At 39.2% G+C, this 27,170-nt stretch overlaps 1 protein-coding gene across 4 annotated transcripts in view; it reads left to right on the top strand.

The window, feature by feature from the left end:
- The window catches only part of Trdmt1 (tRNA aspartic acid methyltransferase 1), a 34,662-nt gene extending 12,682 nt beyond the window's left edge, over positions 1 to 21,980 (top strand). Inside the window, exons 1-10 of one of the 4 annotated variants that reach the window (XM_075970525.1) lie at positions 3,369 to 3,397; positions 4,104 to 4,160; positions 5,291 to 5,362; positions 5,884 to 5,949; positions 6,224 to 6,293; positions 7,236 to 7,319; positions 8,543 to 8,886; positions 11,728 to 11,785; positions 12,256 to 12,385; positions 18,083 to 19,718. In XM_075970525.1, the coding sequence (XP_075826640.1) occupies positions 5,310 to 5,362; positions 5,884 to 5,949; positions 6,224 to 6,293; positions 7,236 to 7,319; positions 8,543 to 8,886; positions 11,728 to 11,785; positions 12,256 to 12,385; positions 18,083 to 18,213 (936 nt within the window). In that variant the 5' untranslated portion in view covers positions 3,369 to 3,397; positions 4,104 to 4,160; positions 5,291 to 5,309 and the 3' untranslated portion in view covers positions 18,214 to 19,718. Of the gene's footprint in view, positions 1 to 3,320; positions 3,398 to 4,103; positions 4,161 to 5,290; positions 5,363 to 5,883; positions 5,950 to 6,223; positions 6,294 to 7,235; positions 7,320 to 8,542; positions 8,887 to 11,727; positions 11,793 to 12,255; positions 12,386 to 18,082 lie in introns of those variants that run through there. The other 3 variants (XM_075970523.1, XM_075970526.1, XM_075970524.1) reach the window with 3 other exon arrangements.
- The last annotated feature ends 5,190 nt before the right edge of the window (positions 21,981 to 27,170 follow it).

Genomic DNA, 27,170 nt, shown 5'->3' with positions numbered 1-27,170 from the left:
GCTGTCTAGAAATAATTACTTAGCAGAAAGCTGTGGCAATTGTGAGATCCTACTTTAGTTTTTCAGTCTCTTCCCTGCAATGGTAGCCTGCTCTAACAGAAGTTTACCATGTGCAAACTCAATAGCACTTACATTTAACACAGCTTTTTAGGGCTTTTGAGGTTGTTTTGGCTTTGTTCAAATGAAGGTAAAGTTGTTAGAAGTTAAACTCTTATAGAATTTCATTGTAGTTGTTCACTGCCAGGATCTTTCAACCTTTCTATCTCCTCTTCTAAGATGATCTCCAACCCTTGGGAGTGCACACATGCACACACGTGTAAGTGGGGGGCAAAGGTCTCCCTTAAGGCTGAGCACACCATAGTCTTTTATTTGTCACTTTATCTGGGCAGGAGTAGCAGGTCCTCACCCAAGGCCCACCATCTGTTTAGATATCGATTCTTAGCCCTGACTACAGTGCGAGGTATGATAATAACTAATAAGGTGCCCATCATAAGCTTCATGGCCAACCAGAATCAGTTTAGCATTCTCATCATGAAAGTAGCAGTGTAAACACGTTCAGAATAAGAATACCCAAAACATGTAATTCTGAATTGAATGTACAGACTTAGGTAAATTTAGGTTTCATAATTTCTGTGAGATAGCAAATGGCAGTACCAGTTATCTTATTAAAAACTTTTATTACAAAAACAAATTTAATATAAATATTTTAAAGTAGATGTAACCAAACATAAGCTAAATCAACAAATTCTTAATATACTACTGATTGAATATTTTACTTTAATAATTTAATATCTTGTCTGTTCTACTCTTTAAGAGAAATGATGAGAAACTATGTGTATTTGGACCTATTGAGATCTCTAGATATATACTAATAGAAGCTTAAGGAATTCAAACTTTAATTATATTTCCTTGCTAGTTTTAATAGATATGGTAAATCATTATATATGCACAGTCTATAAAATTATTGGAAACAAGAAAAGGGGCTGGGGGAAGCAATTCTAGCTCACTCAAAGGGGAGTCAGTTCATTAATCTGTGTGTTTGTGAGGCAAAAAAAGAAGACTATCTTTTTGTTTTATAGTGCAGGAAAGAAATAGGAATTTTTATATATATTTGTATGGAATATAGTTTATATGTACTCACATATGTATGCTAAGAAATGGTTACATTGAGCAAATGGCATATTCTTCCCCCTACATTCTTACTTTGTGTGAGCTGCTGGGCGGGGCAAAGCACATCGCCATGCCATACAATAGATGCCCAAACTCACTGCAGTGACTTGGTGCTCTTCCACCACTGTTTTTCAACAGTTTACTCTTTGCCTCTATGGGTTTGACTTTTCCAGTTAACATATGCAGGTGAGGTCATAAAGTTATCAGCCAGAATCTAACTTAACTGAAAACCCTGATTTACCTTGTGTCTCCTTGGATCAGCACAAGGTGGGGGCTGTCTCCCTGCTTAAGATACGAGGACAGGGTGAGTGGGAGGCTAAGAAGTGGAAGAGTGCTTGGTACAGAGAGAGGGGCGGGAGGAAATTCTTCTGGTCTCCTCCTCCTCTAGCAGACACTAGCAGGTGACTTGTGACAGGCATCAAATGGAGAGAGGAAGTCATTTAGGATGGCGAACGCTGTGGATCAGGGATGGTAACTAGAGTGTAAGAGCAGGATTGTCCATGGCAGCAAGATCGTGACAGCAGCGCCCTTCAGAGACTGCGATACGGTCTTGGCTGTGTACCAGGCCTGTCTTGAGGAAGGCAACTTTTTCCACACAGCCTGCCAGAAAAGTCTTCGTTATCATCCATGGTCGGGCTGAGATATAACACAGGTTCATAACCAGCGGTGGAATTTCTTAATGAAAAAGCTGTAGATGAAACCAAAGTACTTAGCTAGCAAGTGAGAAATTACTAATGACTAGTGTGTAAATGTCACGAGCAGACACCTCATTGGGCTTGCTCATTGTATACAACAATGCCTGCCAGGTAAATGCTACTCAGAAATAGTAGAGGATTGATTTATAAAAATTGCTAAATGAGCTAACATACTGTACATATAAAGTGAGCAGAGAAATGCCATGAAAATGCTGATAAAGGATGAGAGGGTTTAAAGCTGACAGCAGATAAATGATTGAATGGTAATTGATGCATAAAATACTCTCACTGGGCAGAACAGGATAAGGAATAGCCAGCCACGAGTTTTCACTGTTTATCACTTCTACGCTACAAGATAGGAAAACCATTGTCTTACGAGTACAGACTCCATAGTTACAAACGAAACATAAACAGGTTTATCAAAACTTATCTGAAGGATGCTCACAGTGGACCCAAAGTGGGCTTTCTCCTAGAAATGCTCCAGTGTCAAAAGTAAGGATTCTCTTGATAGGAATTAATGAGATCCTTCTGGAAAAGAGGACAACTCTGTCTGAGAGTATTCATAAAATTTGGTGTTTTTTACTGAACATTTTAATCTCTTGTAATAAAACTAAAAATTATGAGCACTTCTCAAGATTCATATGTTATTTCCTGGCCTTATACATGTCACTAACTTTTAATTCAGTGGCTACAGCTGACATGTTCCCGATTTCACTCACCCTTCATAGAATTCAGAGCATAAACTTTCCCACTTTATTGAAATACTTAATGCTTGTTAGAGATTTGTTATAATAACTAGGGAGGTTGTGATACTGGGCTATTCTTTTTGTATTTCTGGCCAAGAGTGCTTAATGGGAATTAGTAATGGAAATACTGACATGTATTTCTCATTTTTGTACATATATGTGTGTTTTTATATGCATGTGTAAATGGAACAGATTAGGGGTCATTTTAATTACTCTTGTCTGTTACTATTACTCTGCTAAGTTGACATAGTACTAAGCTGACCGTTCTGGCTATTCATTACATCACACTTGTGAAAGAGAGAAGCACAATGATAGATGGGCGCTTAAAGATTCCCCAGACCTTTGCCAAATATGGTTACTTACAAAATAAAGTTCTGATGAGGGAGGGGGACTTCACTGGGGGAGGGGGAGGGAAATGGGAGGCGGTGGCGGGGAGGAGGCAGAAATCCTTAATAAATAAATAAATTAAAAAAATAAATAAAGTTCTACTTGGTCAAGTCCAGAAACAGCAGTGTTACACCTGAGACCTCCTAAAGGGACAGGTGTGGTGGAGGAAGCCACTGTTTTCCTGACAAGATTGCTTTGGGAAATCTGTGTAAAGCACAGTGTTAGGCAAACCTGCAATGTCTGATTCCTTAGTTCTAATTGTTTAGTACTTCCTCTCTTCATTCTGTGCGTGTTTTCTTTCTTCCAAATGTTCATTCCTTAGGGTATTTCACTGGAAGAGTTTAACAAGCTATCTTTCAATATGATTGTAATGAGCCCTCCCTGTCAGCCATTCACAAGGTATGTATGATAAGTATTTTCTATTAAGGAAGAGTCTGTGTGGGTTGAGGATATAGCTCTGTGCAAATACTTGCCTAACATGCATGGGCCCTGTGTTCAAATCATGACACACATACATCCCTCACCACCAATAAGAAAAGAAAGGGGAGAGACAGAAGAAGGAAAGAAGGGAAGCAGGAAGAGCTTAAGACCCTAGCTGCACGTGCACAGCTTTAAAGCACTTTGTAAATGTATCCTTTCCTGCACTCATATTATAATCCAGCATCAAGATTGGAATTGACAGTTACAGTCAGAAGAGCAAAATAATTTGTTCAGTAGTGTATGTTTAATACTGTGTTATAGGTATATCTAAGGTACATTTATTTTTGCTTCAAATTACCTTAATTCCTATAAAATGTTGAGCATTCAGAGCCAATTCTTATCAGTGAAACTGAATTTTCCTCAGAAATATTTCATTTGTAAATTACTTATGTAAAAATTTGAAAGCTAGTTTAGCATATATTTACAAATTGTGTATTTCTCAAAATTAATATGATAATTCAGATTTTTCATAGCCACATTATAATTTCTAATTTCAGATTTATTTTGTAATTTCTAACAATGTGTTTCAAGGAATTGTCTTAAAACAAATTTATTTTTTCTAATAAGATATATTATTTTTAAGTAGCCACATTAATAGAGTCTTAATGTTACTATTATTTTGTAGGTGAGAAACTGAGGCATAGAATGTTTAACTTTCCCATGACTATACAGTTAGACAAAGGTCAGAACCATTATTTAATTATTTATATATTTTGTATTAATATGGCTGGCTGAAGTGTTATATATAATAAATATTTTGATTTAGATGAATAATCTTGTGCTGTAACGTCTTTGAACTTGAGGAAGCTTGTCTCCCTGAGGGTTCTTGTGCCTGAATGCCATGTAGTGTGTCTGATGCTGTAGTTCCTGATATTTGGAGTTTATAATTGAAAGGAATGGCTCATAAATTAGTGTTACATAACAGTGACATTTGGTACTGTAAGAATCCTGCAAGACCACAAGAGCACTGAGGAGAAAGTGGCATGTGTCATGCCCAGAGAGGGGAATTCTTTCAGAGTTTCCATTCGAGCTGTGAGGAAAGCGGGGTGGGAGTTTATTGGAGAAGGCAGAGGACACCCCATGGGAAGGTGGCTTTAAGCACATGGAGCGTGTGGCCTAGTATGCACAGAGCAGAAGTCAGCCCGAGGACGTGTACAGCTGCAGTGGCCCAGGGTCCTCCCTCTTGCCATCTTCTCTGTAGGTTAGCCTAACTCCAGCTGCTGCTGCAGCCGCGATTCCATAGTTGATATCTGAGCTCTAGGTGGAAAGGGAAAGAATATAGAACTGGAGATTTCTGAGGAATCTGTTTAAGACCAGTTTAATCTCCAGTCTTTAATCTTAGACCCGCTGATAGATTGATAGAGATGTCTCGTAGCTTAGGACCATGAGGCTACTAAGCACCGAAGTGGAAACCCTGACCCTCTGGTCCTGTTTTCCAGACCCCATCCTAGTGTTCCTTTCTGTTTGAACCTTGGCCATGCTGTGAACTTTGTCCACTGTGTTTCCTAGCCCAGTGCTGCCTGATTCCACGTGCCGACCCTAGGTTGTCTAAACCCTGAGATCAAGGGTCTGTTTACACCGAACAAGATTATCTCAGTGTCCCTTCTTGTCCAGTCTGCTTAAATGGTGGTTATCACGAGTGTCATCTACTGGGATCACCACCTACCCAGCCAACTTGTTTTCCTTTCTTTCCTGTTTTGTTCCTTATGGTAAAGATCAACTTATTTGAATTCTCTTAACTGACTAAGTCTTTTTGGTATCATTATGTAAAATTTTTGATAAACTCCTTTTGTGTTTTCTTTGCTTTTTTAGGATTGGCCTACAAGGGGATATGACTGATCCAAGGACAAATAGCTTCTTGTACATTCTAGATATTCTCCCAAGGTAATATAGATTTTTGCAAACTTACCTTAAATTTAAAGCTATGAGTATGGAAGAATGTAATGCTTGTCACTCTGTAGAGATTAGAAGTTGCCACATGCCCCCTTCTTCTGTCACAGTTAATAAAACTACAGCAAATGTTTCAGAATTGCATGCTTCCCTCCACAGTGAGTGACAGAGCTGTCAGGAGCCACCTAAATTTGGTTGCTGCTGCTCATTCATTCTAGTCATGCAGATGTTGCCAGTGCTGGTGAACGCTGCCATCGGGGCTGAATGGCAGCCTTTGAGCCATGCAGAAGCCCGTGAAAGCCAGAATATAAGCTATGCTTCAGTGGAAGTTAACTCTTCAGGTGTGAACTTGTTCAAGTATAGAATGTCTTGGGAAAAATGAATAAAATAGGATTTAAAATTCATTTTTTTTAAAATCTAGAAAGTTACTTAAGCCTCCATTTCTTACAAGTTGTGATTTTCTTTTTACTTCTTTGTAATGAAATATTTGTATTTCTATTTGTTTTGGCTTGTAGATTACAAAAATTACCCAAGTATATTCTTCTAGAAAATGTTAAAGGTTTTGAAGTATCATCTACAAGGTAAAGCATATATTTGTCTTGCACATGTCTTAGACTTGGGGGAGAAGAGAGAGGGAGAACTGTGGTCAGGGTATAATATATGAAGGAAGATTAAAAATATTTGCTATATTGAAAAATAAATTAAAAACAAAATGCAATTTCTCAGGTAATGACTTGGGAGACTTGTCTCTAAATGGCTTTAGTAGCGTTGGGTTTTTCCTGCTGATGAAGTGTTGTGTGTGTTGTTATATAAGGATGCCATGTCTAAGCAAGGGCTGGGTCTCTCTCTTTGCAGAGAGCTGCTGATACAGACGATGGAAGCCTGTGGTTTTCAGCATCAGGAGTTTCTGTTATCTCCGTCCTTTGTAGGTGTCACAACTGCAAACCCTTAGATGAGTGATCATTTAAGGGCTTCCCCACCCCGGGGAATTTGATGTAATAAACAATATAGACCTATTTTTAATATTTCATGTAAGTGTTAAATTGACTCAGACATGACTGTTACTTTCTGAAGAACACAGTCCATGCTTGTTGATTTACCTGTACATAAAATAGGTTCATTAAATTTCATGCATTTTTCTTTTTGGAAAATAAACGATTGTAGGTTTTGAAAATAAATGGAGTTTTACATGTTTGAATTAGGGTGTCTTGTGTGCAGTAATGCTCAAAGTAGTCCAAGATTGAAAGCAAAGTGGACATATTGTTTATAATTCCTTGTTGTTAAATGACATTAGATTGCAAGCACTGTTCAAGATTGAAAGATTGATGTTGTAAGTGTTGCTGTGTTTGCCATTCCTTTTAGTTTCTCATCATCGTTAGCTATATTATATAGCTCTTTGTGCACAGATGAAAAGAAAATGTAGTTTAAAAATTTAATATATAAGTTGTCAGAACTTGCAGTGTAACTGATCTCTTTAACTTTATTTCTGATCATTGCCTCTTCTAGAGTATAGTACATCCTCCTCTTTAAAAGTAAAAGTAAGAATAGCAAAAATATCTATATTTGAATTTAATCTACTTTTTTACCACTATTATATTATCAATAACAAATACAGAATGTCTCTATTTCTTCTTACTTGTGAATTATGATCTATGAATGCATTTGTCTGGGAGAAATATCATTCACTGAAAGCTACAGAGCAGCAAGGTAACTGCCTTAGATTCTTCTGTGAAGAAGTCTTCCAAAAACCAGTAGCCATATTTGCTCTGGCAGAAATAAGGTGCATATCTGTCTGCGTCTTTATGCTGAAGTTGCTATAAATCTCCCAAATTTCATATGGTAACTAGCCTTTCTGTTTTGCTTGCAGCTTGGTATTCCAAACTCGAGGCTACGATATTTTCTCATTGCAAAGCTTCAGTCAGAGCCTTTACCTTTTCAGGTCCCTGGTCAGGTATTGTTGCTGCTGCTGCTATTACTGTGTACTCGTGAATGAATCTCGGTCTGCCAGTTTCTTCTCAGTACCTACTCAGGGCTACAGTGCCTATAGAGTTTATAATACAGGTCATCTTCATATCCGTTTCCAGGTCTCTGTTTCTCCTGGTGTTTACTTTTATCTCTCCTCTTTGGTTTACTTTTCACTAAGCTAAATAGAGCTAAAGCTCACAAAGCTTTGTAAGTTAGAAAATTATCATTAGCATTGTTATTCCCCCATAACTTCCAGGCCCACTGACTTTTGCATTTGTCATTTTCTCTTCCACTTAAAGCCTTTGATTACTTCTGATAAAATATAGTGTACTGTCTTTGAAATGGCCTGTTTAAACATATTTATTATACTTTCCATGATGCCAATTTTATTTATCTTAATTGGTTAAAATGTAGTAATCATTAGTATAAGCCAACATCAAATTCTCAACTGCTAAGTTGAGATTCTTGGTAAATAATTTTATGTTTTCATAAGAAATGAGGAAAGATAACAGAGTTGCAGTGGCTCAAAGAACTTTGCTCCACGTAACCGTCCCCAGTACAGCTCAGAAGCCAGTAGGTCGGCTAGTGAAGTCTAGTCATCATTTTGACTCTCCAGTGACAGGTGTTCTTTCTGTCTGGACAGTTTCAGAAGCAATGTGAAAAGTGTATTAAGGAAGACTTAATCATTAGAAATTCCTTGAGTATTTTTCTCAGTTGTAAAATAGAAGTATATGAGATTATGAGTTTCTATATCAAATCATCCACACTGCCCACCCCACCCCCACATGAATATTCTCAGTGAAAAGCACTGTGAGTTTTGTTTTCTAATTGAGGATGTTGCAGCATTTCCTTTTTAATGGAGGAGTTTGGTAATCTTTAGTTCTCTGCACATTTTCCAATGTCAACATTGCTTTTAAAACTTCTTTCCCCCTTGTGATGCTGTGTTTATATTTTGTGAGCTTTTCCATAATAAGTACACCAAACAGGAATTCGGTGAAATAAATCCTCTGCAGCTCACTTTCTGTATGGCTGTATGACTAATAACTTCTGACAACAGCTTGTGTAAATACAAGCAGACCACTATGTTTATCTTTTTAATGTCAACCTTATAAAGGCTAAAAAGTTCCCACATGTTCAGTTGGTACTATTGATTTATCTCTTATTTTAAATAAAACGGTTGACAGTTTGTATTTTTTAATTTAATGCCAGATACTGATGGAGTTTCCTAACAGTGCGACTCTACAGCCACAAACCTGTTCAGTCGTTGCAGAAAATAAGCTCCGAGTGGAGAGTCCTGAACCAAGCACCTGCTTTGATAGCAGCAGCACACAGTGTTCAGGAAAAGATACCATTCTTTTTAAGCTTGAAACTGCAGAAGAAATCGACAGGAAGCACCAGCAGGACAGTGACCTCTCTGTGCAGATGCTGAAAGAGTTTCTTGAAGATGTTGACCCAAGCCAGTACTTTTTACCACCAAAGTTGTTGCTGCGATATGCTCTTCTACTAGATATTGTTAAGCCCACCTCCAGAAGGTCCATGTGCTTTACCAAAGGGTAAGGTTGTATCTAAAATAATCATGTTTCATAGCTAGTCTTTTATTTCTCAGAGCAAGAAGTGTTTGATAAATGTTTCTCTTAGACTGACTTTTTTCCTAATTGCCAGTAGAGCACGAGTGAGCATTCCTGGCGCAGAACATTCTGTGCACCACCCACAGAGCGTTCGTGGAAGACAAGGCCATTTGCGAATGACCTTTGTATAGCTTCAGTACTTGTCTTAGCATGATTTCTGCAGTTTGTGAATTGGTAATCTTACATTTCTTTCTCTGAGACACATCAAACCTCAAGATTGAAAGAAATTATATTTTAGTTTAAGGAAATAAAATTGAATCATCCAGTTACAGTTTAAAATTTACTTGGATTTTTAAATAGATAATGAATTCTCATGTTCCAAAATTCAAAAGTTACTAATATTATAAAACTCCCTACTTCATCTGTCTCTTGGCCATCTGTGTCTTTTACCGGCCTGTGGTATCAATACACTATCTGGCCTTCCAAAGGTGTTGTTATTAATATTGCTTCCTGGGATGAACATTTAAAAAAAACTTCTCACCATGGCAACAATACCCCTACTACTAATGCTCCAGCCTCAAACTTAAGCATGATTCCACCAAAGTTCACTCTTGAGAACCAATGAGTTTATTGGGCTTCTTTCCAGAGCACAGGTGAGAGGTTACCTAAGGGGTGTAAGTACTCCTGACTCCCAACAGGCTGTACCTGGAAAACCTTTACACAGTAAGGATCATGGCTTGCCCATATCTGCACAGATGGAGGGTCCTTTATCTACTCTTCCCTGTCTATATACTCTAACTCTCCCCGACGCCATCTGCAATGAAGGCAGAGTTGCACAGCACAGTGATAGGGAGCAGTGGATACTCAGGTGACATCTATGACCCTCCCCACCCTTCTACAAGGGCAGTCAACAGGCCTAGCTGGGGCACTCTTTTCGTAAGAGGGCAGAGATGAATTTCCAAAATGGTGGCTGCTGGCTTAGAGGAAAGCCACTCATAATCTTCCTTAGATATTATTGCCATGGTAATATAAGAATGCCTTTGATGTTCATGGTAAAAGAGGAGTATAATTTGTTTTGTTAATTACCTATGGTTGAACATTTAGTGTTTTATTTTGGGTTGTTTCTTGAATTACAACAATTTTTTGACAGTTTTTAAAAAACATGGTGATAGGGGGAATTGCTTAGGAAAAAAGTTAAAAACACTGTCTCTGTTTTGTGCATGCCCCTCAGCTTCACTCTGTGATGTGACAATTCCTACCGTCTTCTTGCCTGCTTGTTGTTAGGCTATGGAAAGGCGCTGCTGCCCTATAGCCACATAGACTCAGGCTGATTTTATGATCTGCTGCTATGCTTCCAGGAGAAAGGATTTATTATTTAAAAAGACTCCACTCAACTCTTGTCTATTACCAAGTTCAATAGGTTCTGGTTAGGACTCTCATAAAATAATACTTTGCAGTTTGTAATAAAAAGCAGCCTTGGTGCTCTCTTATAATACAGATGGCATAAAGGAAGCCTCACTGTGACAGCTCTGCATCTTCAGCTAAAGATGGCGGGTGCACAGACGTCTAAATGTGCAGCACATAGAAGACAGTGGGAAGCAGTTATTTTTCCCTGATGTACTTCTCTAGTTTATAGGGGTTTTTTTTGTTTGTTTGTTTGTTTGGTTTTTTTTGGGTTTTCGATACAGGGTTTCTCTGTGGTTTTGGAGCCTGTCCTGGAACTCGCTCTTGTAGACCAGGCTGGTCTCGAACTCCCAGAGATCCGCCTGCCTCTGCCTCCTGAGTGCTGGGATTAAAGGCATGTGTCACCACTGCCCGGTTTCTAGTTTCTAGTTTAAATTGTCCTTACTGTGAAAAGAGAGTGCTCATGATGGAAAGCCAACTTGTCAACAACAGAAAAATAATACTATACCTTTCATTTCTGAAGTATTTTATACATCTTATACAATTTTAAACTAATTCTTAAATGAAGATGCTAATAAGAGAAAACTGGGTTAATGAAAGTTAAACTTAAGTTCTTGTGGTATTAGGGAGCCAAAGATTTTGGATGCTGAGAAGAAATTATAATTTGGGCATTATAAAAATAATAGCAATATATTTTCATCTATATATTTGGTTTAATGTGGCAGGGACCTTTGAAATATAGTGTGTACTTCCTAACAAGGAACATTGCAGATATGACAATTGATACAAAAACACTAATACAGTGTTTAGTGGTGTTTATACAACTCAACTGCCAAGTTTAGTTTTCAGAAGTTTAAATAGAATTATGTCTTTTATTTTATTTTATTTTAAAAAGCCTATTTCTATGATACTATCTAAGATGTTTTAGAAGAATATAAATTTATGTCATTTTAGAAATATTTTATCATGTAAAAATATTTTTAGAAAGAGATCTCTGGCTAGTATACTGTTTTTAATAAGCATAAGGACCAAAATTAGAACCCCAGAACACATGTCAAATATAGCTAGGTATGGTGGCATACTGCAAACTTAGCTCTGGAGAGTGAGACCAGCAGATGCCTGCGCCTTGCTGGATGGCCAGCTTAACTTATTTGGTGTGTTTGATGCCAGTGAGAGAGCCTGTCTGCAAAAAACATTGGGTTGTGCTTGAGATATGACACCCAGTGTTGTCCTCGGGTCTTCACACACATGCATGTACATGCACACCTATATATACATAAACAGTCACACAGACTCACAGAGACAGAGAGAGAGAGAGAGAGAGAGAGAGAGAGAGAGAGAGAGAGAGAGAGAGAGAGCGCACGCGCGTGCGCTTTGTAATAATACATCGGGCGTCATGTATTATTAATGTGAATTTTTCAGGTATGGAAGCTACATTGAAGGGACAGGCTCAGTGTTACAGACTGCAGAGGATGTTCAGGTACCATGTATGTTTTTAAATTTAAACTTTCTATTCAGTAATATTATCTTTAATATTTAATTTAAGAATATTAAAATATTTGAAATGTTTGGCTGAATGGCTATGTAGTAACTGATACACACAATTTATTTTCTGTGGTATAATTCTTTTACTTACTGAGTTTCTTGTTAGCATTGTGAAATTGACTTTGTTAGTTTACTCAGTTTCCTGTACATTTTATAATTTTCTAATTTTTATATTTACTGATGTGTCTTAGGTTTCTGATCAGTTCAGTAGAGCCTTTGCTTTTCCAAGTCTGTTGCCATTATTGAAGCAGTGATCCAGCTGTTCACAGAGATAGTCACTTGTATGTTCTGCTCCGTGTGACATGGCAGATGGCTTGTGCACTGCCCTCCAGCTGCCTCGCAACTGGAAACGGTAAGTCTGGTCATGCAGTATTTTTTGATTTCTTGTGGATTTTTTTTTAACAGATTGAGAATGTCTTCAAATCTCTTAATAATTTGCCCCCGGAAGAAAAGATATCTAAGTTGTCAACGCTCAAACTGCGATATTTCACGCCTAGAGAAATTGCGAATCTGCAGGGATTTCCTCCAGAATTTGGTATGTGAGATCCGTGAGGGTCACAGCTTTCCTTTATTAAAACTCTCAGCATTTCAGTAGGACCTCACATGTGTGTTTCATGAGTGACTTCGCCAGGACTGGTGAGTTTGTGAACCCCCTCCTGTGTGCTGTGACAGCTTTGGGGTTTTCCTAGCTTGTCTTCTCTTCAGTCATGTCTCAGTGAAGGTGCTGAGCCTTGTCTTCTAGTATTCCCTCTCCTTTAGTCCAGCAGGGAGTCAGCCCATTCAGGAGGAGGGCAGAATGTTGATGACTAACTCTCTCGGGCAGTGGATAGGATCCGTTTCTGTTTCCATAGGTCTGAATTTGGTAACTCCACACTAGCCTGTGTATGGTGGGGGGTCCCTTCAATTTCTCCCTATATTTTCTTGTTATTTTTATTAACTCAGAGCCTCAAGAATGCTGTACCCAGCTATATTCCCCTGCCCTTCCCCCCCCTTTTTTTTTATAATGAGAAAGGCTCTTTTTGTGTGTGTGTGTGTGTGTTTTGTTTTTTTTAAGTTGACCAGGCAGTCATGAGCCTGCTTTTTAGCCCAGGTGGTCCTTGAAGTCATGATCTTTCTGCCTCAGCCCTCTCAGTAGCTGGGATTACAGTCTATACTAACATGCTCGGCTAGGCCCAATTGGCATTTTCACAGTAAGAAGGTAAAGGGTGGTTGAGTTAACCAGTTTTTGGATAGGGGTTGGATTTGAGGTTGATTTTTACTTGAGCGAAGACACGTTATCAGTTATTTGTCTTTGTTGTCTACTATAAGGAATGTGAGGGGCACTCAGGAGCATTAGGGGATCTACAGCAGGGGAACTGACAAACAAAAGCAGAGATAGAGGGAAGGCAAAGTCCTCACTTCACTGTAGTGCAGGAAATCCAGGGATTAGTGCCGTGAAGCCTGGACACTGTCCTGTGCTTACTGTGTCCCCAAGCCCTTCCTGTCCCATTGCCGCCAGCACTCTAGGTCTAAAACATCCATATTTTCTTACATCAGGGGCTCAGAGTGCTCCCCATTCCTGGCTAAACCGGCAAAGGGAAAACTAGACCTACCCAGCAAGCCTCCAGGACTAGGAGGAGGAAATCCGCCTCTGAGAACTCTGCTTGAGGATTTGAATATTGAAGGGAGACTTTTAAGTCCAGTAGAGTTGTAATATTGATGCCTGTTTGTGAGGTGAATAATAGGCGAAAGAGATTGGGTTTCAGAGCCTAGTAATAAATTTACAGATGAGGTCCCTTGTACACTGACAGCAAGCCAGCCATCCCATTTAACTGCTCTCAGTGTTTGCTTCTGTGAGCATACTCACAGCAACCAGACTTATTTTCTACTCCCTGTCCTTTAAAGGCTTATCATTGCTGCAGTTTATGTTTATAAATTTGGATAGTTTATATATATATATATGAGAGGGAACAAGGATGGGCACATAGGAGAGACAGAAAGAAAGGGAAGGGGAAAACACTATAATTGTATTCTATTTTTAATTTTTTCTTTTTTTAAATTGATATTTATTGAGCTCTACATTTTTCTCTGCTCCCCTCCCTTTTCTCCTTCCCCCCTTCAATCCTCAATTCTCCAAGGTCCCAATTTACTCAGAAGATCTTGTCTTTTTATTCTTTTACTTCCCATGTAGATTATATCTGTATAAGTCTCTCTTAGTGTCCATATTGTTGTCTAAGTTCTTTGGGATTGTGGTTTGTAGGCTGGCTTTCTTTGCTTTATGTTTAAAAACCACTTATGAGTGAGTACATGTGATAATTGTCTTTCTGTGTCTGGGTTACCTCACTCAAAATGATGTTTTCTAACTCCATCTATTTTCCTGCAAAAATCAAGCTGTCCTTATTTTTTTCTGCTGTGTAGTACTCCGTTGTGTAAATGTACCATATTTTCCTTATCCATTCTTCAGCCGAGGGGCATTTAGGTTGTTTCCAGGTTCTGGCTATGACAAACAACGCTGCTATGAACATAGTCGAGCACATGTCCTCATGGCACGATTGAGCATCCTTTAGATATATACCCAAAAGTGGTATTATTGGGTCTTGAGGAAGGTTGTTTCCTAATTTTCTGAGAAATCACCACACTGACATAATTTAAGATAGAAAAAATTACTCTGTTCCCCCTTTTTTGATCAGCCCATTCAATCTTCAATGTTTTAGAGATTGTCACTAAAGAAAGGCAGACGTTCCTTGGTTTATGTCACAAAGGGAGAAAATTTAGGAGCTGAGGATTGGACTTAATTCTGGTTTCCAGGCTGCTCTCCTACTTCCTATTCTCTTCGTATTTTGAACAAGCAGGTGTACTCTGCATACTTCTTAAAAGAGAAGCTATTGATTGTCTAATCAAAGTGAGTTCCTTAGTCTCAGAAACCTGATTATTTTACCTCTAGAGCTGTGGTCACCGTGGTAATATTGAAACTTGGTAAGGGGTTTGGAGGGCCAGAATCAAACCAAGCTAGAATCTTTCTTTGCTCTACCTTAAATTATCTTTTCTCTTTTTGTTTTCTTTTTTTGTAAAATGTAGATAATTAAAACCACCCACTTTATGAGGTATTATGACAGTTGACTGAGTTAGTGTATTTAAATGCTTACATATTATCCTAGAAAAATTATATTGGTTTAAATTATTTCTCTTTAATTTTAAAATATTACATTTATTTGTTTATTTATTTTGTGTGTGTATGTGCATGTACATTTGTGCATCTGCCATGATGTATATGTGTGTATGTTAAAGGATACCTTGAGGATTCTCTTTTTACCTACTTACCTAAATGTCTTTAAGTAGTGGCACTAAGCTATCTTGGTAGACCCTAGAGATGGCTACTTTTTATTTTATAAATTTCATAAATATTTTTTCTGTTTTGAAATTTGAGTTTAGTAAAGTAGAATTTCTTGAGGTTCTTCAAATATATGTACACAAAATACTATGAGGAGACTTTATTTTATTCCATTTAATTTTTAACATTTTCTTAGATTAAAATATAATCACATCATTTTCCTTTTTACCTTTCACCCTTTCAACCCCTCCCATGTGTCCCCTCCTTGTTCTTTCTCAGATTCATGGCCTCATTCATTATTGTTACATATTTTTAATTGCTGAATTCTCTTTTAAAATACATGATATGCTTGTGTTGCCAGTCTTGCCCAGATGTTATCATAGAACATGACATAACTGTCCTTCATATGTGCTTCCAACATTAGCTCTGGGTACAAAAATGGACATAGTCTGAGCCATTTGTTCCCTGGCAATGATGGAATCATATTGATCTTTCTGTTCATTTTGTCCTGGTGTCTTGTGGCTGTCAACTTGCTTGTCTGTGACTAGCTGGCTTTAGGAGAGGGACACTGACCTTTATTGGGGAAGGAAAAGCTGCTATCTTGATCTCATGCATTCTATGTGGTTTTGTTTTTGAAGACTTGAGTTTTTTTTAATCTATCAAGGCTTTTTAAAATCACCCTTTAACTTAAAAACTATTATAATTTTTTTCTGTCACTTAGTTTAGACTTTAATATCTGCACAAAATAAAATTCTGTTCCTAAACTCACCTTTCCCTTTAGTGAAGCCTTAACCTTGCAAAGCAATCCCTAGGATAGTGTAAAAGTTCCTCGTAAACACATCTGTGTTCGTGGTTTTGGAACTGAACAATCTTGGAGATTAGTAAGGTGCATGGCTATGGCTCACTATCTGTGCGATATAAGCTTTACAATCAGGCTTAATTGCAGATGGCGGCTTTATTATAGTGATTACTGTTATCTTATTACAGTTAATATAGAGTCTAATATTGGTGAAGCTACTTTACATAATGGGTCTTCATTACAATTATATGAAATTGTACTATTCTTAATGTTCTTAATTATTTCCTTTATATTATTGTTTAATTTTCTTTTGCTTCTCTTGTTATGACAAATCACACTGAATGTGATTAAATCATGTAAGAGAAAATCAGCTTATGGAAGCAAACTATGAAAATGAGCTATATATGGGATATATAAAGAACTTTTTACAGCTCAACAACAAAAAGAAAATAATCTAAGATAAAAAATGTGAAAATGATTTGAATATACATTTCTTTAAAGAAAATAGGCAGATATCCAATAACATATGAAATGGATGTTAAATATCATTAGTTATTAGAGAAATGTAAGAAAACCACAGTGAACTATTTCTTTATATCCACCAGAGTGAAATCAAACAGTGCTAACATCTCTGCAGACGTTAAACGAATATGACTCAGCAGTTTTACCTCTAGATACATATCCCAAAAAACTCCCATAATATGTACATATTATAATAGTACCCCAGAATGGAAACAGCTCAAGCATTTACCAGTAGATGAATGAATAATAAAATATGTCTTATCTTAATAATAGTATTGACTAGTAGAAAGTAAGTACTGGAATTTGCTCTAATGTGATAGACCTGATAACATTATGATAACCGTGGAAAGACTGGCATAAAGCATATCTGTTGATTCCATGGATGAAGTTAGAATAGCTAAATCTAGAATAGCATCAAAATCGTGGTTGGGGGTGGACAAAGACAAGTACAGGGGTGACTGCTGCTGATGGGTGCAAGCATGTTTCATTTTGAAGTAATGAAAATGAAGATGTTGAGAACTCTCCTAAAATGCACAAAGCAAATACTTTTCTAAAAGAGTAAATTTTATGATAAGTGTTGTTAAATAAAAAAAAACTTACTGAGAAAAATAGTAGCCACCATTTTTCCAAAGTGAAATAACATGTTTTTGTGAACTCTGAGTATGTGTTTGCCTTAGCTGTACTCTGTTATTATTTGATATAATTGTGTTATACAGCACCTCTTGCTATCAGCATTATAGCATGATGTTATACAATATTCAGTCCTCCAAATCCTCGTTTATTTGTAAACTGCCGTGCTCATATTAGCAGTTTACTATCTTTTGTGTTAGCTGTGAGTATACTTTCCTAGTACTGTGTTCTTAGGCAGTTTCGTGGGTGAGCATCATAGAGTATGCTTACCCAGACACACTACAGTGTCACTAGGTGATCCATTGTATAGCATAGGGCCTTCGTTGGCCGTGACACTGTCAAGAAGACATGAATGTATTTATAAGTGGCCATTGTGCCTTTACTAAAAGGTATCTTTTTGTTTGTCTGTTTGTTTTATTTATTTTTTTATTGAAAAAAAAATTTCCGCCTCTTCCCAGCCTCCCATTTCCCTCCCCCTCCTCCCACTCCTCTCCCCATCCCCCAACTCCTCTCCCCCTCCCTCTCCAGTCTGAAGAGCAGTCAGGGTTCCCTGCCCTGTGGAAAGTCCAAAGTCCTCCCCCCTCCATCCTGGTCTAGGAAGGTGAACATCCAAACTGGCTAGGCTCCCACAAAGCCAGAACATGAAGTAGGATCAAAACCCAGTGCCATTGTCCTTGGCTTCTCAGCAGCCCTCATTGTCCGCCATATTCAGAGAGTCCGGTTTTATCCCATGCTTTTTCAGTCACAGTCCAGCTGGCCTTGGTGAGCTCCCAATAGATCAGCCCCACTGTGGTCCTGACTTCTTTGCTCATGTTCTCCCTCCTCCTACTCCTCATTGGGACATTGGGAGCTCAGTCTGGTGCTCCAGTGTGGGTCTCTGTCTCTATCTCCATCCATCGCCAGATGAAGGTTCATTTGTGGACATTAGCATTGCAAGTAACTATACTGAAAAGGTCACCTCTGTTTTCTAGAGTTTCCCGAGAAGATAACAGTGAAGCAGCGGTACCGGCTTCTTGGCAACAGTCTCAATGTGCATGTGGTGGCCAAACTCCTCACAGTCCTGTGTGAATCATTTGGAAGTACCTCCAATTCTAGACAGTGATTCTAAAATTCTATTTTGAGCAAATTCGTATAAAATTTAAATTAGTTTCATAGCATTTTAATTGGAAATTTATGTAATGCATGTCAAATTGTTTTCTTAAATATATATTACCATATCCCCAAAACTTCACTTTGTTGTTTTGCCCTATGGGCAAATATTTTTATAAAGTTTTTAAGTATGTGTATGAAATATGTTTCACATGCTACAAATTAAGGATGTTTAAACTTTTATATCTATTTTAGTACTTTATATAGTATGGCATGAATAATATAATGATCATTAGAAAATCATTTTTGTACGTTAATTTTCAAGTTGTTTTATGTAACATGGAGAAACCAAGTGTACCTGGAAGCATCATCCCTTCTGACTAGATTCCATAGTGTTAGAAGGTGCTGTGCATGCTATGGAAGGGAGAGATCATCATCATTCTTAACCAGCTGGGAACCCTGTGAGCTGCAGTGATGACTGCCCTGTTAGGGTTTGTCCACGAGTGCTATGGGAACAACCAGCTGCTCTCCGAGTTGATTTAAGGCCTGATCAATGAGATGGAAGCCATGCCTGGCACTGTTATCTGGCTCAGCACCCTATGGCTAGATAGGTCATGGAACCTAGGGGTGATCTACTACCATTATTCTGCTAAATGGGCATAGTATTAAGTCATTCCTAATGGTTTATTATTATAGATTAGTGTTGCCCTCAATACAGGGAATATGCTTCTTTTGGTAGATGGCAATATAGAAACTCAAAACTGCTTACCATGCAGAGACTGAAAGACTGTGGGGAGCTCAGCGCTAAGTGAGACATAGCACCTCCTTCCTGCCAAGGTTCAGGGATCCCTGCAGAAGAGGGAGCAGAAAGGCTGTAAGACCCAGAAGTGGTTTAAGAAACCAGTGTTTCCAGACAGAGCAGGACAGCTGTACATATGAACTCAGAGCCATTGTGACAGCATGCACAAAGCGTGCATGAGCTGAAATCCGCATAGGACCCCAGCACAGAGAGTGCGGAGAGTGCCAAAGTGGACATCGAGTCCCACGCTATCTGAGAAGCTACCTGCAGTTGATAGCTGCTGCCAGAGAGGCCATTTTCCTCAAAGGTGTGGTTGCTGGTGCGTGGTTCACACTCCAGGCAGGCTTATACTCAAGAATGTCGGAGCAACACAATTGGACTTGATTGTTTTGTTTTGCTTCTCCACTCCCATTCCCCCCCACACACACACACACTGAGTTTCTCTGTGTAACAGCCCTGGCTGTCCTGGAGTTAGCACATAAACCAGGCTGGCCTTGAACTCACAGAGATCCACCTGCCTCTGCCTCCTTATTGCTGGGATTAAAGGCGTGGGGACCCTCCCTGTTCCCCGCCACCCCCACTCCCACCCCTGCTGATTTAATTGGTTTTTAAGAAGACCCAAAGTGAGGAGTCAGGGAGGGAGGGTGAATATGATCCAGATAAATCGAACAATGTTATCCAAGAATTAATATTATTTTAAAAAATAAAAAAATTGTTTTTAAAAATCTTACTTTTTGTTAATTTCTCCTAACTGAAAACAGATTCTAATTCTAGCCTGTTGAATGCTTTACTTAATTCTATTTTTTTTAGACAAAAAGGCCTCAGGAAATGCAAATACAGATGAATTATCTATCTCTTCATTAATCCTGTTTGATTTTTTTGATACAGTGTGTCACTGTGTAACCCTGTAGCCTGGAATTTGCTCTATAGACCAACTGGTTTCTGACTGAGAGGGATCCGACTGCCCCCACCACACACACACACAGCCTCCAGAGAGCTAGAATTAAAGGCTGGCACTGCTAAACCCGGCCTCTCTTTAATCTTAATCTGAAAATAAAAGCTCACTGTTCTGTCTTCATTCGCACATACTTCCTTCTAGTTTGCCATTACCAGAGTGTTTTTGCTTTGTCAGCTTTTGGGTTAAATTTGTCTGTCTTTACATTCCAAGGTATATGACGTGGCTTATGTGGCAGGAAGGTCATAGAAGGAAAACTTGCCACTATTTCTATATGGTGCTACCCCATCCTTCTTTAGCTTTTTTCTGTCTCCAACCAATGTGCTCGCAGCATCAGTAGATGAACAAAGTGTGGCAATACATACCCTGAAGAGCAGTTAGTGCTCACTGGAATGTGCGCATGACACGTGCCATGACCTGGATGGGCCTTGGGAAACAGCTAATGAAATAAGTCAGTCATGGAAAGACAGACGGGCTGCCTCAGTGTTGCCTGGGGTTGGGAGTCAGTGGTTAGCAGGTGCAGAGCTGGGCAGATTGGGAAGATGAGAAGGTTCTGGAAGTGGATGGCACTGATAGTGACACACTGTGAATGTGCTTATTGCCACCAAGCTAAACACTTAAATCTGTTGGATGCCCAATTTCATGTTATGTATATTGTGCTGAAATCTTAAAAATTGTTTTTTCTCTGAACTCAGGTAAATATGGTTTATCAAAGCTATAAAGCTGTAAGCTATCTATGAAGCAACAGTCACTGTCTACATTTTATATATGTTTAAAGGTGAACCTCACTAAAGGCTCATAATTATGACCTGAAATCATCTTGGTGCACTGTCATGCAGGTTATCTTCACTGCTGAACGATTCTTTATCAATGAGATGGTTCATAGTTTAACTGTAGTTATGCTATGCTTACAATTATGTGGTATTATAAGGTCAATGCCCACTGAACAGTATTATAGTAAGTGCTGAGTTATAGTGTCTCAACTCTGAACACATTTGTTAGGTCTAGGGAGCATTCTGTTATAAGTTGGGAAACAAAATAGAACTTTATAAAAGTATTAAGGGGCTGGAGAGGTGGCTCAGCAGTTAACAACATTTACTGTTCTTGCTGAGGACTGGGGTTGGAGTCCCACCATGTATGTGCTGTGTTATATAATTCAAAGGTACGTCTTCCTTGCCTCGAAGTTTTAGTGCTCTAAAGGCAGCAGACTAATGAATAGATGCAAAGTAATTAATACTAGCAAGATGATTTACACTGGGGAATAATTTGGGAGATGAGTAGTCATCCTAGGTGTGAGAGCTGGACCATCTGTTTGGTTATGACATCATTGTGTAGACTCATGAGTTTTCCACAAGCCAAGTCAAAACAACAAGGTCCCGGTTCTGAGCTCAGATTGAGTATTCAAATGTGCTTTCCTGTGTTGTTTGTTGTTGACAGAAGTGTGTACCTAAGTGGCAGAGTGATCTTAGCATACTCATAATCCTGAATTTAAACCTCAGTTTACATGTCTGTGTGGGTCATGCGCGCGTGCACACACACTCACAAGAAAAAGAGAAAGGAGGGAGTGGAGATAATGAGAAGAATTTACATGTAATTTGCCCTTAGCTGGGAACTGCTCTAATTGCATAACTTTGAAGTGCCATTGCCTTAGGACTTCAGACTTGGAGTGAAAGTCACAGGCTGAGCACTGTCTCCAAGCCTGCCATTATGATAGTTTGGGTTCTTTTTAAAAACACAACCTTTGGGCCTCTTGACTTGTTCATCTTCTGTCAGCATTTACTGCCCGTGTGCACTGCATACAGTTATCATGTCAATTCAACAAGAATCCCTGGTCTGGTATGTTTTTCTCATTCATCACTTTTGTCTAGCATGTGCCTGTAAGATGTCGTTTGGGAACCCCCTTTATGTGCGTCATAATAAACACCACATACACTTTCCTTCTTCAGACTAGAACAGTCAGCTGTCCGCACCATTTTCCTTCTGTGCTACTAAAAATTTGAAATTTCTAATAAAAGAATATTTTCCCAGAGTGTTTCTGTTTCTATCTTTGGAACTTTTAGGATATTTTACTGCAAGATATGCATGCTCTTCAAATATACAACCATGAGTCAAACTATACATTTTTTGTTAGTTTTTAAAGTTTAGTATCAATTTATCCTATTTAATCTACCTCAAGAATTAAAATATTCAGCTGGACACGGTGGCACACACCTTTAATCCCAGGCCTAGAGAGGTAGAGGCAGATGGATCTCTGTTAGTTCAAGGCTGCCTGGTCCAAGTGGTGAGTTCCAGGATACCCCGGGGCAATGTAGAAAGACTGTGTCTCAAAAAAATAAAAAAATTAAAATATTCCTTAAACACAGACCTATAAAGCAATATCTGAAGAAAATCCTATACCTAGTACGTATGAATTGCATCTCTGTGACCTCCATGTTAAAACTCAGGCAACAGGGGCAGTCACTTGGAGGTGAGTGTACATTCCTCAAGAAATCCCACTGGAGTCAGCGATTGCTCTCCAGGTGGAGTCCTCTGTGGCTCCCAAAACCCAACATCCTTAGGAAAGAAAAGTAATGAATTCCTGTGGATTCCTGACAAGAAGCCCTTTTTGAACATAGTTTCAGGCAAGAGCATCCCTGTTATTAGACCCCCCACCACCACAAAGGCACTGGGGAAGAGTTCAGGCAATGCTGGGTGGTGTCCAAGCAGGACTTGATCCATACATGGAGCAGATTTCAGCATAAAACTGAAAAACTTTTAGGTTTTAGATAAATAGCACAATATTTAGAATTTTAGAGTCCTGATATATATATATATATATATATATATATATATATATATATATAATCAGATACGACTTTTTCTGTTATTTTGCTTCTAATTTCAGTTATACAATATTTCTCAATTGTAAAATACAAAAATACAATCTTTATACTAAGTATTGATTAATGAAATCTTAGGAGAATTAGATTTCTAGTGTTCCGTTGACCTGGAGTACATGCTGGATATTTTTTCTCTGCCCCCTCCTTTTCTTTTTAACACTGTTATTTCTGAAATAACAGTTTGGATCATAGATTCCAGAGCCTCAGAAAGCAAAGTGGATAGTTGGAGCCTGTGGTATTACAGAGTAACTCTCCATTCAGGCACTGCCTCTGTTGAAACACATATGAATTCTTCAGTACACTGAGTTTCGTTGTGATATTTTGTTACATGTGTATAAAATACTTTACTTACACCCCCACCCCCGTCAGCCATTAACCTCTTTTGTCCTTCTTAGCTTCAGATGTATTTGCTCAAGAAACACAAGCCTGTGCAGAAAAGTGTTTGGCCTTCTCCTTCCCCGTGTTCACAAATAAAATGGTTTTGTATTTACCGTAGTTTATGTGTCTTCTTTTAGTCTCTAAAGAGCTGTATCATATTTATTTATTGTGTTTTTATGTGTGTTCTTGATGCTATGCCATTCCATGGCATACACGTAAAGGTCAGAGGACAACTTTCAGGAGCCAGTTCTCTCCTGAAACTCCACGTGGGTCTTCGGGTCACGAGACTTGGAAGCCAAGTCGTTTCCCTGGCCCCGAGTCTGACTTTCAGCTGCGTCTAATGCTTCCCTGAAATACAGCGTGGCTGATTCTGAAAGCTTCAGAAAATCGTGTTTTCCCTATAAAAACGAGCACAAAGTTTTACAGAAGTAGAAGAAAGGCTATTTTCCTCACAGGCGTCTCTCCTCAGCCTGCGCATGCTTCCACTGGGTACTCACTCTGTATTCGGATGGCATCGTGGTGTTTGTTCTACTGGGAGGGATGGAAATCACTGAGTGGAAGTGGTTGTTTAGCTGGGCTGGCTTCATACTTAGATGAGGTCACCTAGAGGGGGAGAGGCAGAGGGAGGGTGGACCTGGAGCTGCCCTGAACTGTCCCTCATTGTCAAAACCGCTTATTTCTCAGAGATTCTTTCGCTTTCTTAATCTTCTCTCTACTGATGACACGCGGATGAGGCCAGATGGGGGTGTGTTTCTAGAATCTTCATGCTAGGCAGTTTTCAACTAGGATGGATTGCTGTCACATCAAATTTAGCAAAACAAAAAACTAAACATTTTTATTCTAAAATTGGTTTTCAAGACTTTTAACAGTTTTCCTATGGTGTGTTAGTTCTCCTAGCCTACCAAGACCACACCCCATCTACTAAGGTCCTGGTCACTTCCGTTGCCGTTAGGTATCCCATTCATGAGCTTCAGTTAAAAGTGTGGGGTGTGTGTGTGTGTTAGATCAGAGTTCAGCATCAAGTGTCTTCCTCGGACTCTCTATACCTTATATTTTAGAGGAGGCCTCAGTGAAATTGGAGCTCACCATCTTGACTAAAATGTCTGCCGTCAAGCTCAGAGATACCTGCCTGTCCCTGTCACAGGGATTCAGGCACACATGTCGGGGTTTTACAGTGTGGGTGGTGAGGCTCTGAACTCAGGCCCTCGTGCCTGAAGAGCAAGCCATCTGCTCAGCCCACAGGAAAGACAGTTTTAACACTCTCCCAACTGCTGGTACCTAGTAGTGCTGCCACGTAGAAACACTTGGGTGTTTGGTGAAGGTATGGGCATAGTGACCACAGCAGAGTGGGGGTCAAAGCTGCAGAAGGGAAGTACAGTATGAAGCTCAAGCGTTCCCCTCTTCAGGTAGCCAGATTTACTCGTTTGGAACACATGCCCATAAAAATAAACTCTGGAATGTGCTTTTGGTTTGGGGAACACAGTACAGATAGAAACAAATCTTAAAATACTGTGTTTTGATTTCTATCCTTGACCAGGGAACACAAATTTATTCTTGTTTTTCCCTCAGTACAATTTTAAACTGTGTGTAAATATAGTTCTATAATAATTAAACAAGATAACAAAAGAACTCTTCAGATGGGAAGAGAAACACAAGCTGGTGTAGGTTCCTATGGCTAGAGGAACGACAGCTACAAGATGCCTTCTGATGTCTGTACCATGGAGAAAAGGGGTGACTCAGTGCCCATGTCCCCAACATACAGCCTAGAAACAGAAGGCCACCTGGGAGGCTCACTTCAGATAGAACGGTATATTCTTCATAACACCAGGGCAGTGGTATCATCTGCTATCAGTGTGTCCAAAGCCCCACAGAGAAGCACCCAAGCACAGCTCTCCACTTCCTTCAGGCCCTACACCTGCTAGGATATCATCCAATGGAACCACAGAGGCGCCCAACCCAGGAAGTCTTCCTCACTGTGGTCCACACACTCTTGTCTATCAGAGTCACCAGGTTGATCTGGCCCAAGGAAAATGCTACTATCACTTAAAGCAGTAACATCAATGGACCATTAAGACTGGATAAACCAAGCAGACCAAAATAACAAATTCCCTGTGATTTAAACTTCATCAGAGTAACAGCAAACTAAGATCTCTGTGGTGAACACAGACAATTGACCTGTTAAAATAAAAGATTAAAGAAGGACCCAGTCATATGGAGGTGTATGCCTGTAAATGCAACACTTGGCAGCCTGAGGCAGGAGGATTACAGGTTTGGGCCCAGTCTGGCCTACAAAGGAAGTTCCAGGCTACTCTGGGTTATAGTAAGAGTTTGTCTAAAAACTACAACAGTAAAATAGGATCCAGAGTCTCATAATATATAATAAGGTATATTTAGGGACATCATAATTTCAGTAAGAAAGACATGACACTAGCAAGATATGTCAGATGCCGAGAAAGCTGGTTAAGTTTCAACTTCTTTTCTATTCTGGTGTCATGGAATACAATCCCCTGGCTCCTAGACATTTTCCTAGAGGACAAAGGCTGCATCTTTCCCAGGTCTGTCCTCGCGGCACCTCTCTCAGCTGCTGACAATGGGTGCCCAATAAATAATTGTCTGGTTACCTGATTTGAATATGAATTGCTGAGCATCATCATTGACATTTCTTTCATGACTTGGGGAAGTTTTTATTAATCCTATTAGTCAGCCAACCCAGGAGGAACAAGCTGATGTTATTGGAAAAAGTAATGCCAGAATTGTGTACAAGTCTTATAGTATGGTTTACAACTCTTCTAAACATAGTCCAGGAACTGTTTGCAAAGCCTGATTTAGCAGTGCCTCTGTAATAAATATAGACCAAGCCACTGTAAAGAAAACATCCAAAGGGGCAAAGGCTTTGTTTTATATAGATCTAAGGATAATGATACTGGAAAAGGCTCAGAGGTGAAGTCATCCCATCCTTCTTCCTGCCCCCGATGACAGCACCTTACATCTTCCCACGGGTTGGTGCTGCAGTTCAATTAACAAATCCCCTGGCAATGACAGGCCTTTGGAAAGCATCGGCCTTGTGAAGTCAGCCCCATCATAAATCACATGGGCCAAGCAAAGCTTCCTCTAAGATAAAGGTGCTGCCATGTGCCGCTTTTATGTGTATCTTCTTAATTAAAATCACAAGAGGCCTGAGGAGCGCCAAGGATCAGTGAAATTGATCCCTCCGTAGAGGTACTCTTACTTACTTACCTCTGCTCATCAAACATCACATTTGTTGAAAATGTGCTTCACCCTCTTTGAAAAAAATCACAAGCACCACTCTGTGCAATTGTTTATTTCTTTCACTTAGTCATTCACAGTGGAGTCTGGGTGCAGGCACCTTCAATTACAGTACAAATGACGTCTAATCTCACACCATTGTCTCGTTCAGAGAACTTGAGACATCACCAGGTGAAAAACTGATTTTATCCTTTTAAGTTGATGGGAAAAGGATTATTATGGGGATACATCAATGTCCCACCAAAGATAACCCTTGCCTTACTGCCGCACACCTTCGTGGAACTCCAGCTTTGTCTGGTCCCTAGGAAGTGTTCTACTCCCAGGTCTAGCAGCAGGTACAAACGCCAACTAGCTTTTGAAGCCCCAATCTCAGAAGTTTGTATTTGTTTTGCTCTGTTCTCTGTTCATAAGAAATCCCTTACGGTGATGGGAGACTGCGGGTACATTGTGAATTAAAAAAAGAAACCTTGAAAAAACAAAAGCATATGAAACTCTCAATAATGTATGATAATCTCCTTGCTAGGCACCATCCCTGCCGACAATGAATTCGTCACATGTAATGATGGAATTGTGCTTCTTTTTCATTCTCCCTGGTGATGACTGCATCCACTGCAGTAACGAGCACGGAGAACAAATGCAGGCATTATACTCCATAGCTCAAGACACATTGTACTCAAAAGCTCAACTCAGCA

This window comes from Microtus pennsylvanicus, chromosome 4, assembly GCF_037038515.1.
Source record: "Microtus pennsylvanicus isolate mMicPen1 chromosome 4, mMicPen1.hap1, whole genome shotgun sequence".
Classification (NCBI taxonomy): Eukaryota; Metazoa; Chordata; class Mammalia; order Rodentia; family Cricetidae; genus Microtus; species Microtus pennsylvanicus.
This window is presented reverse-complemented; position numbering and strand designations above follow the sequence as displayed.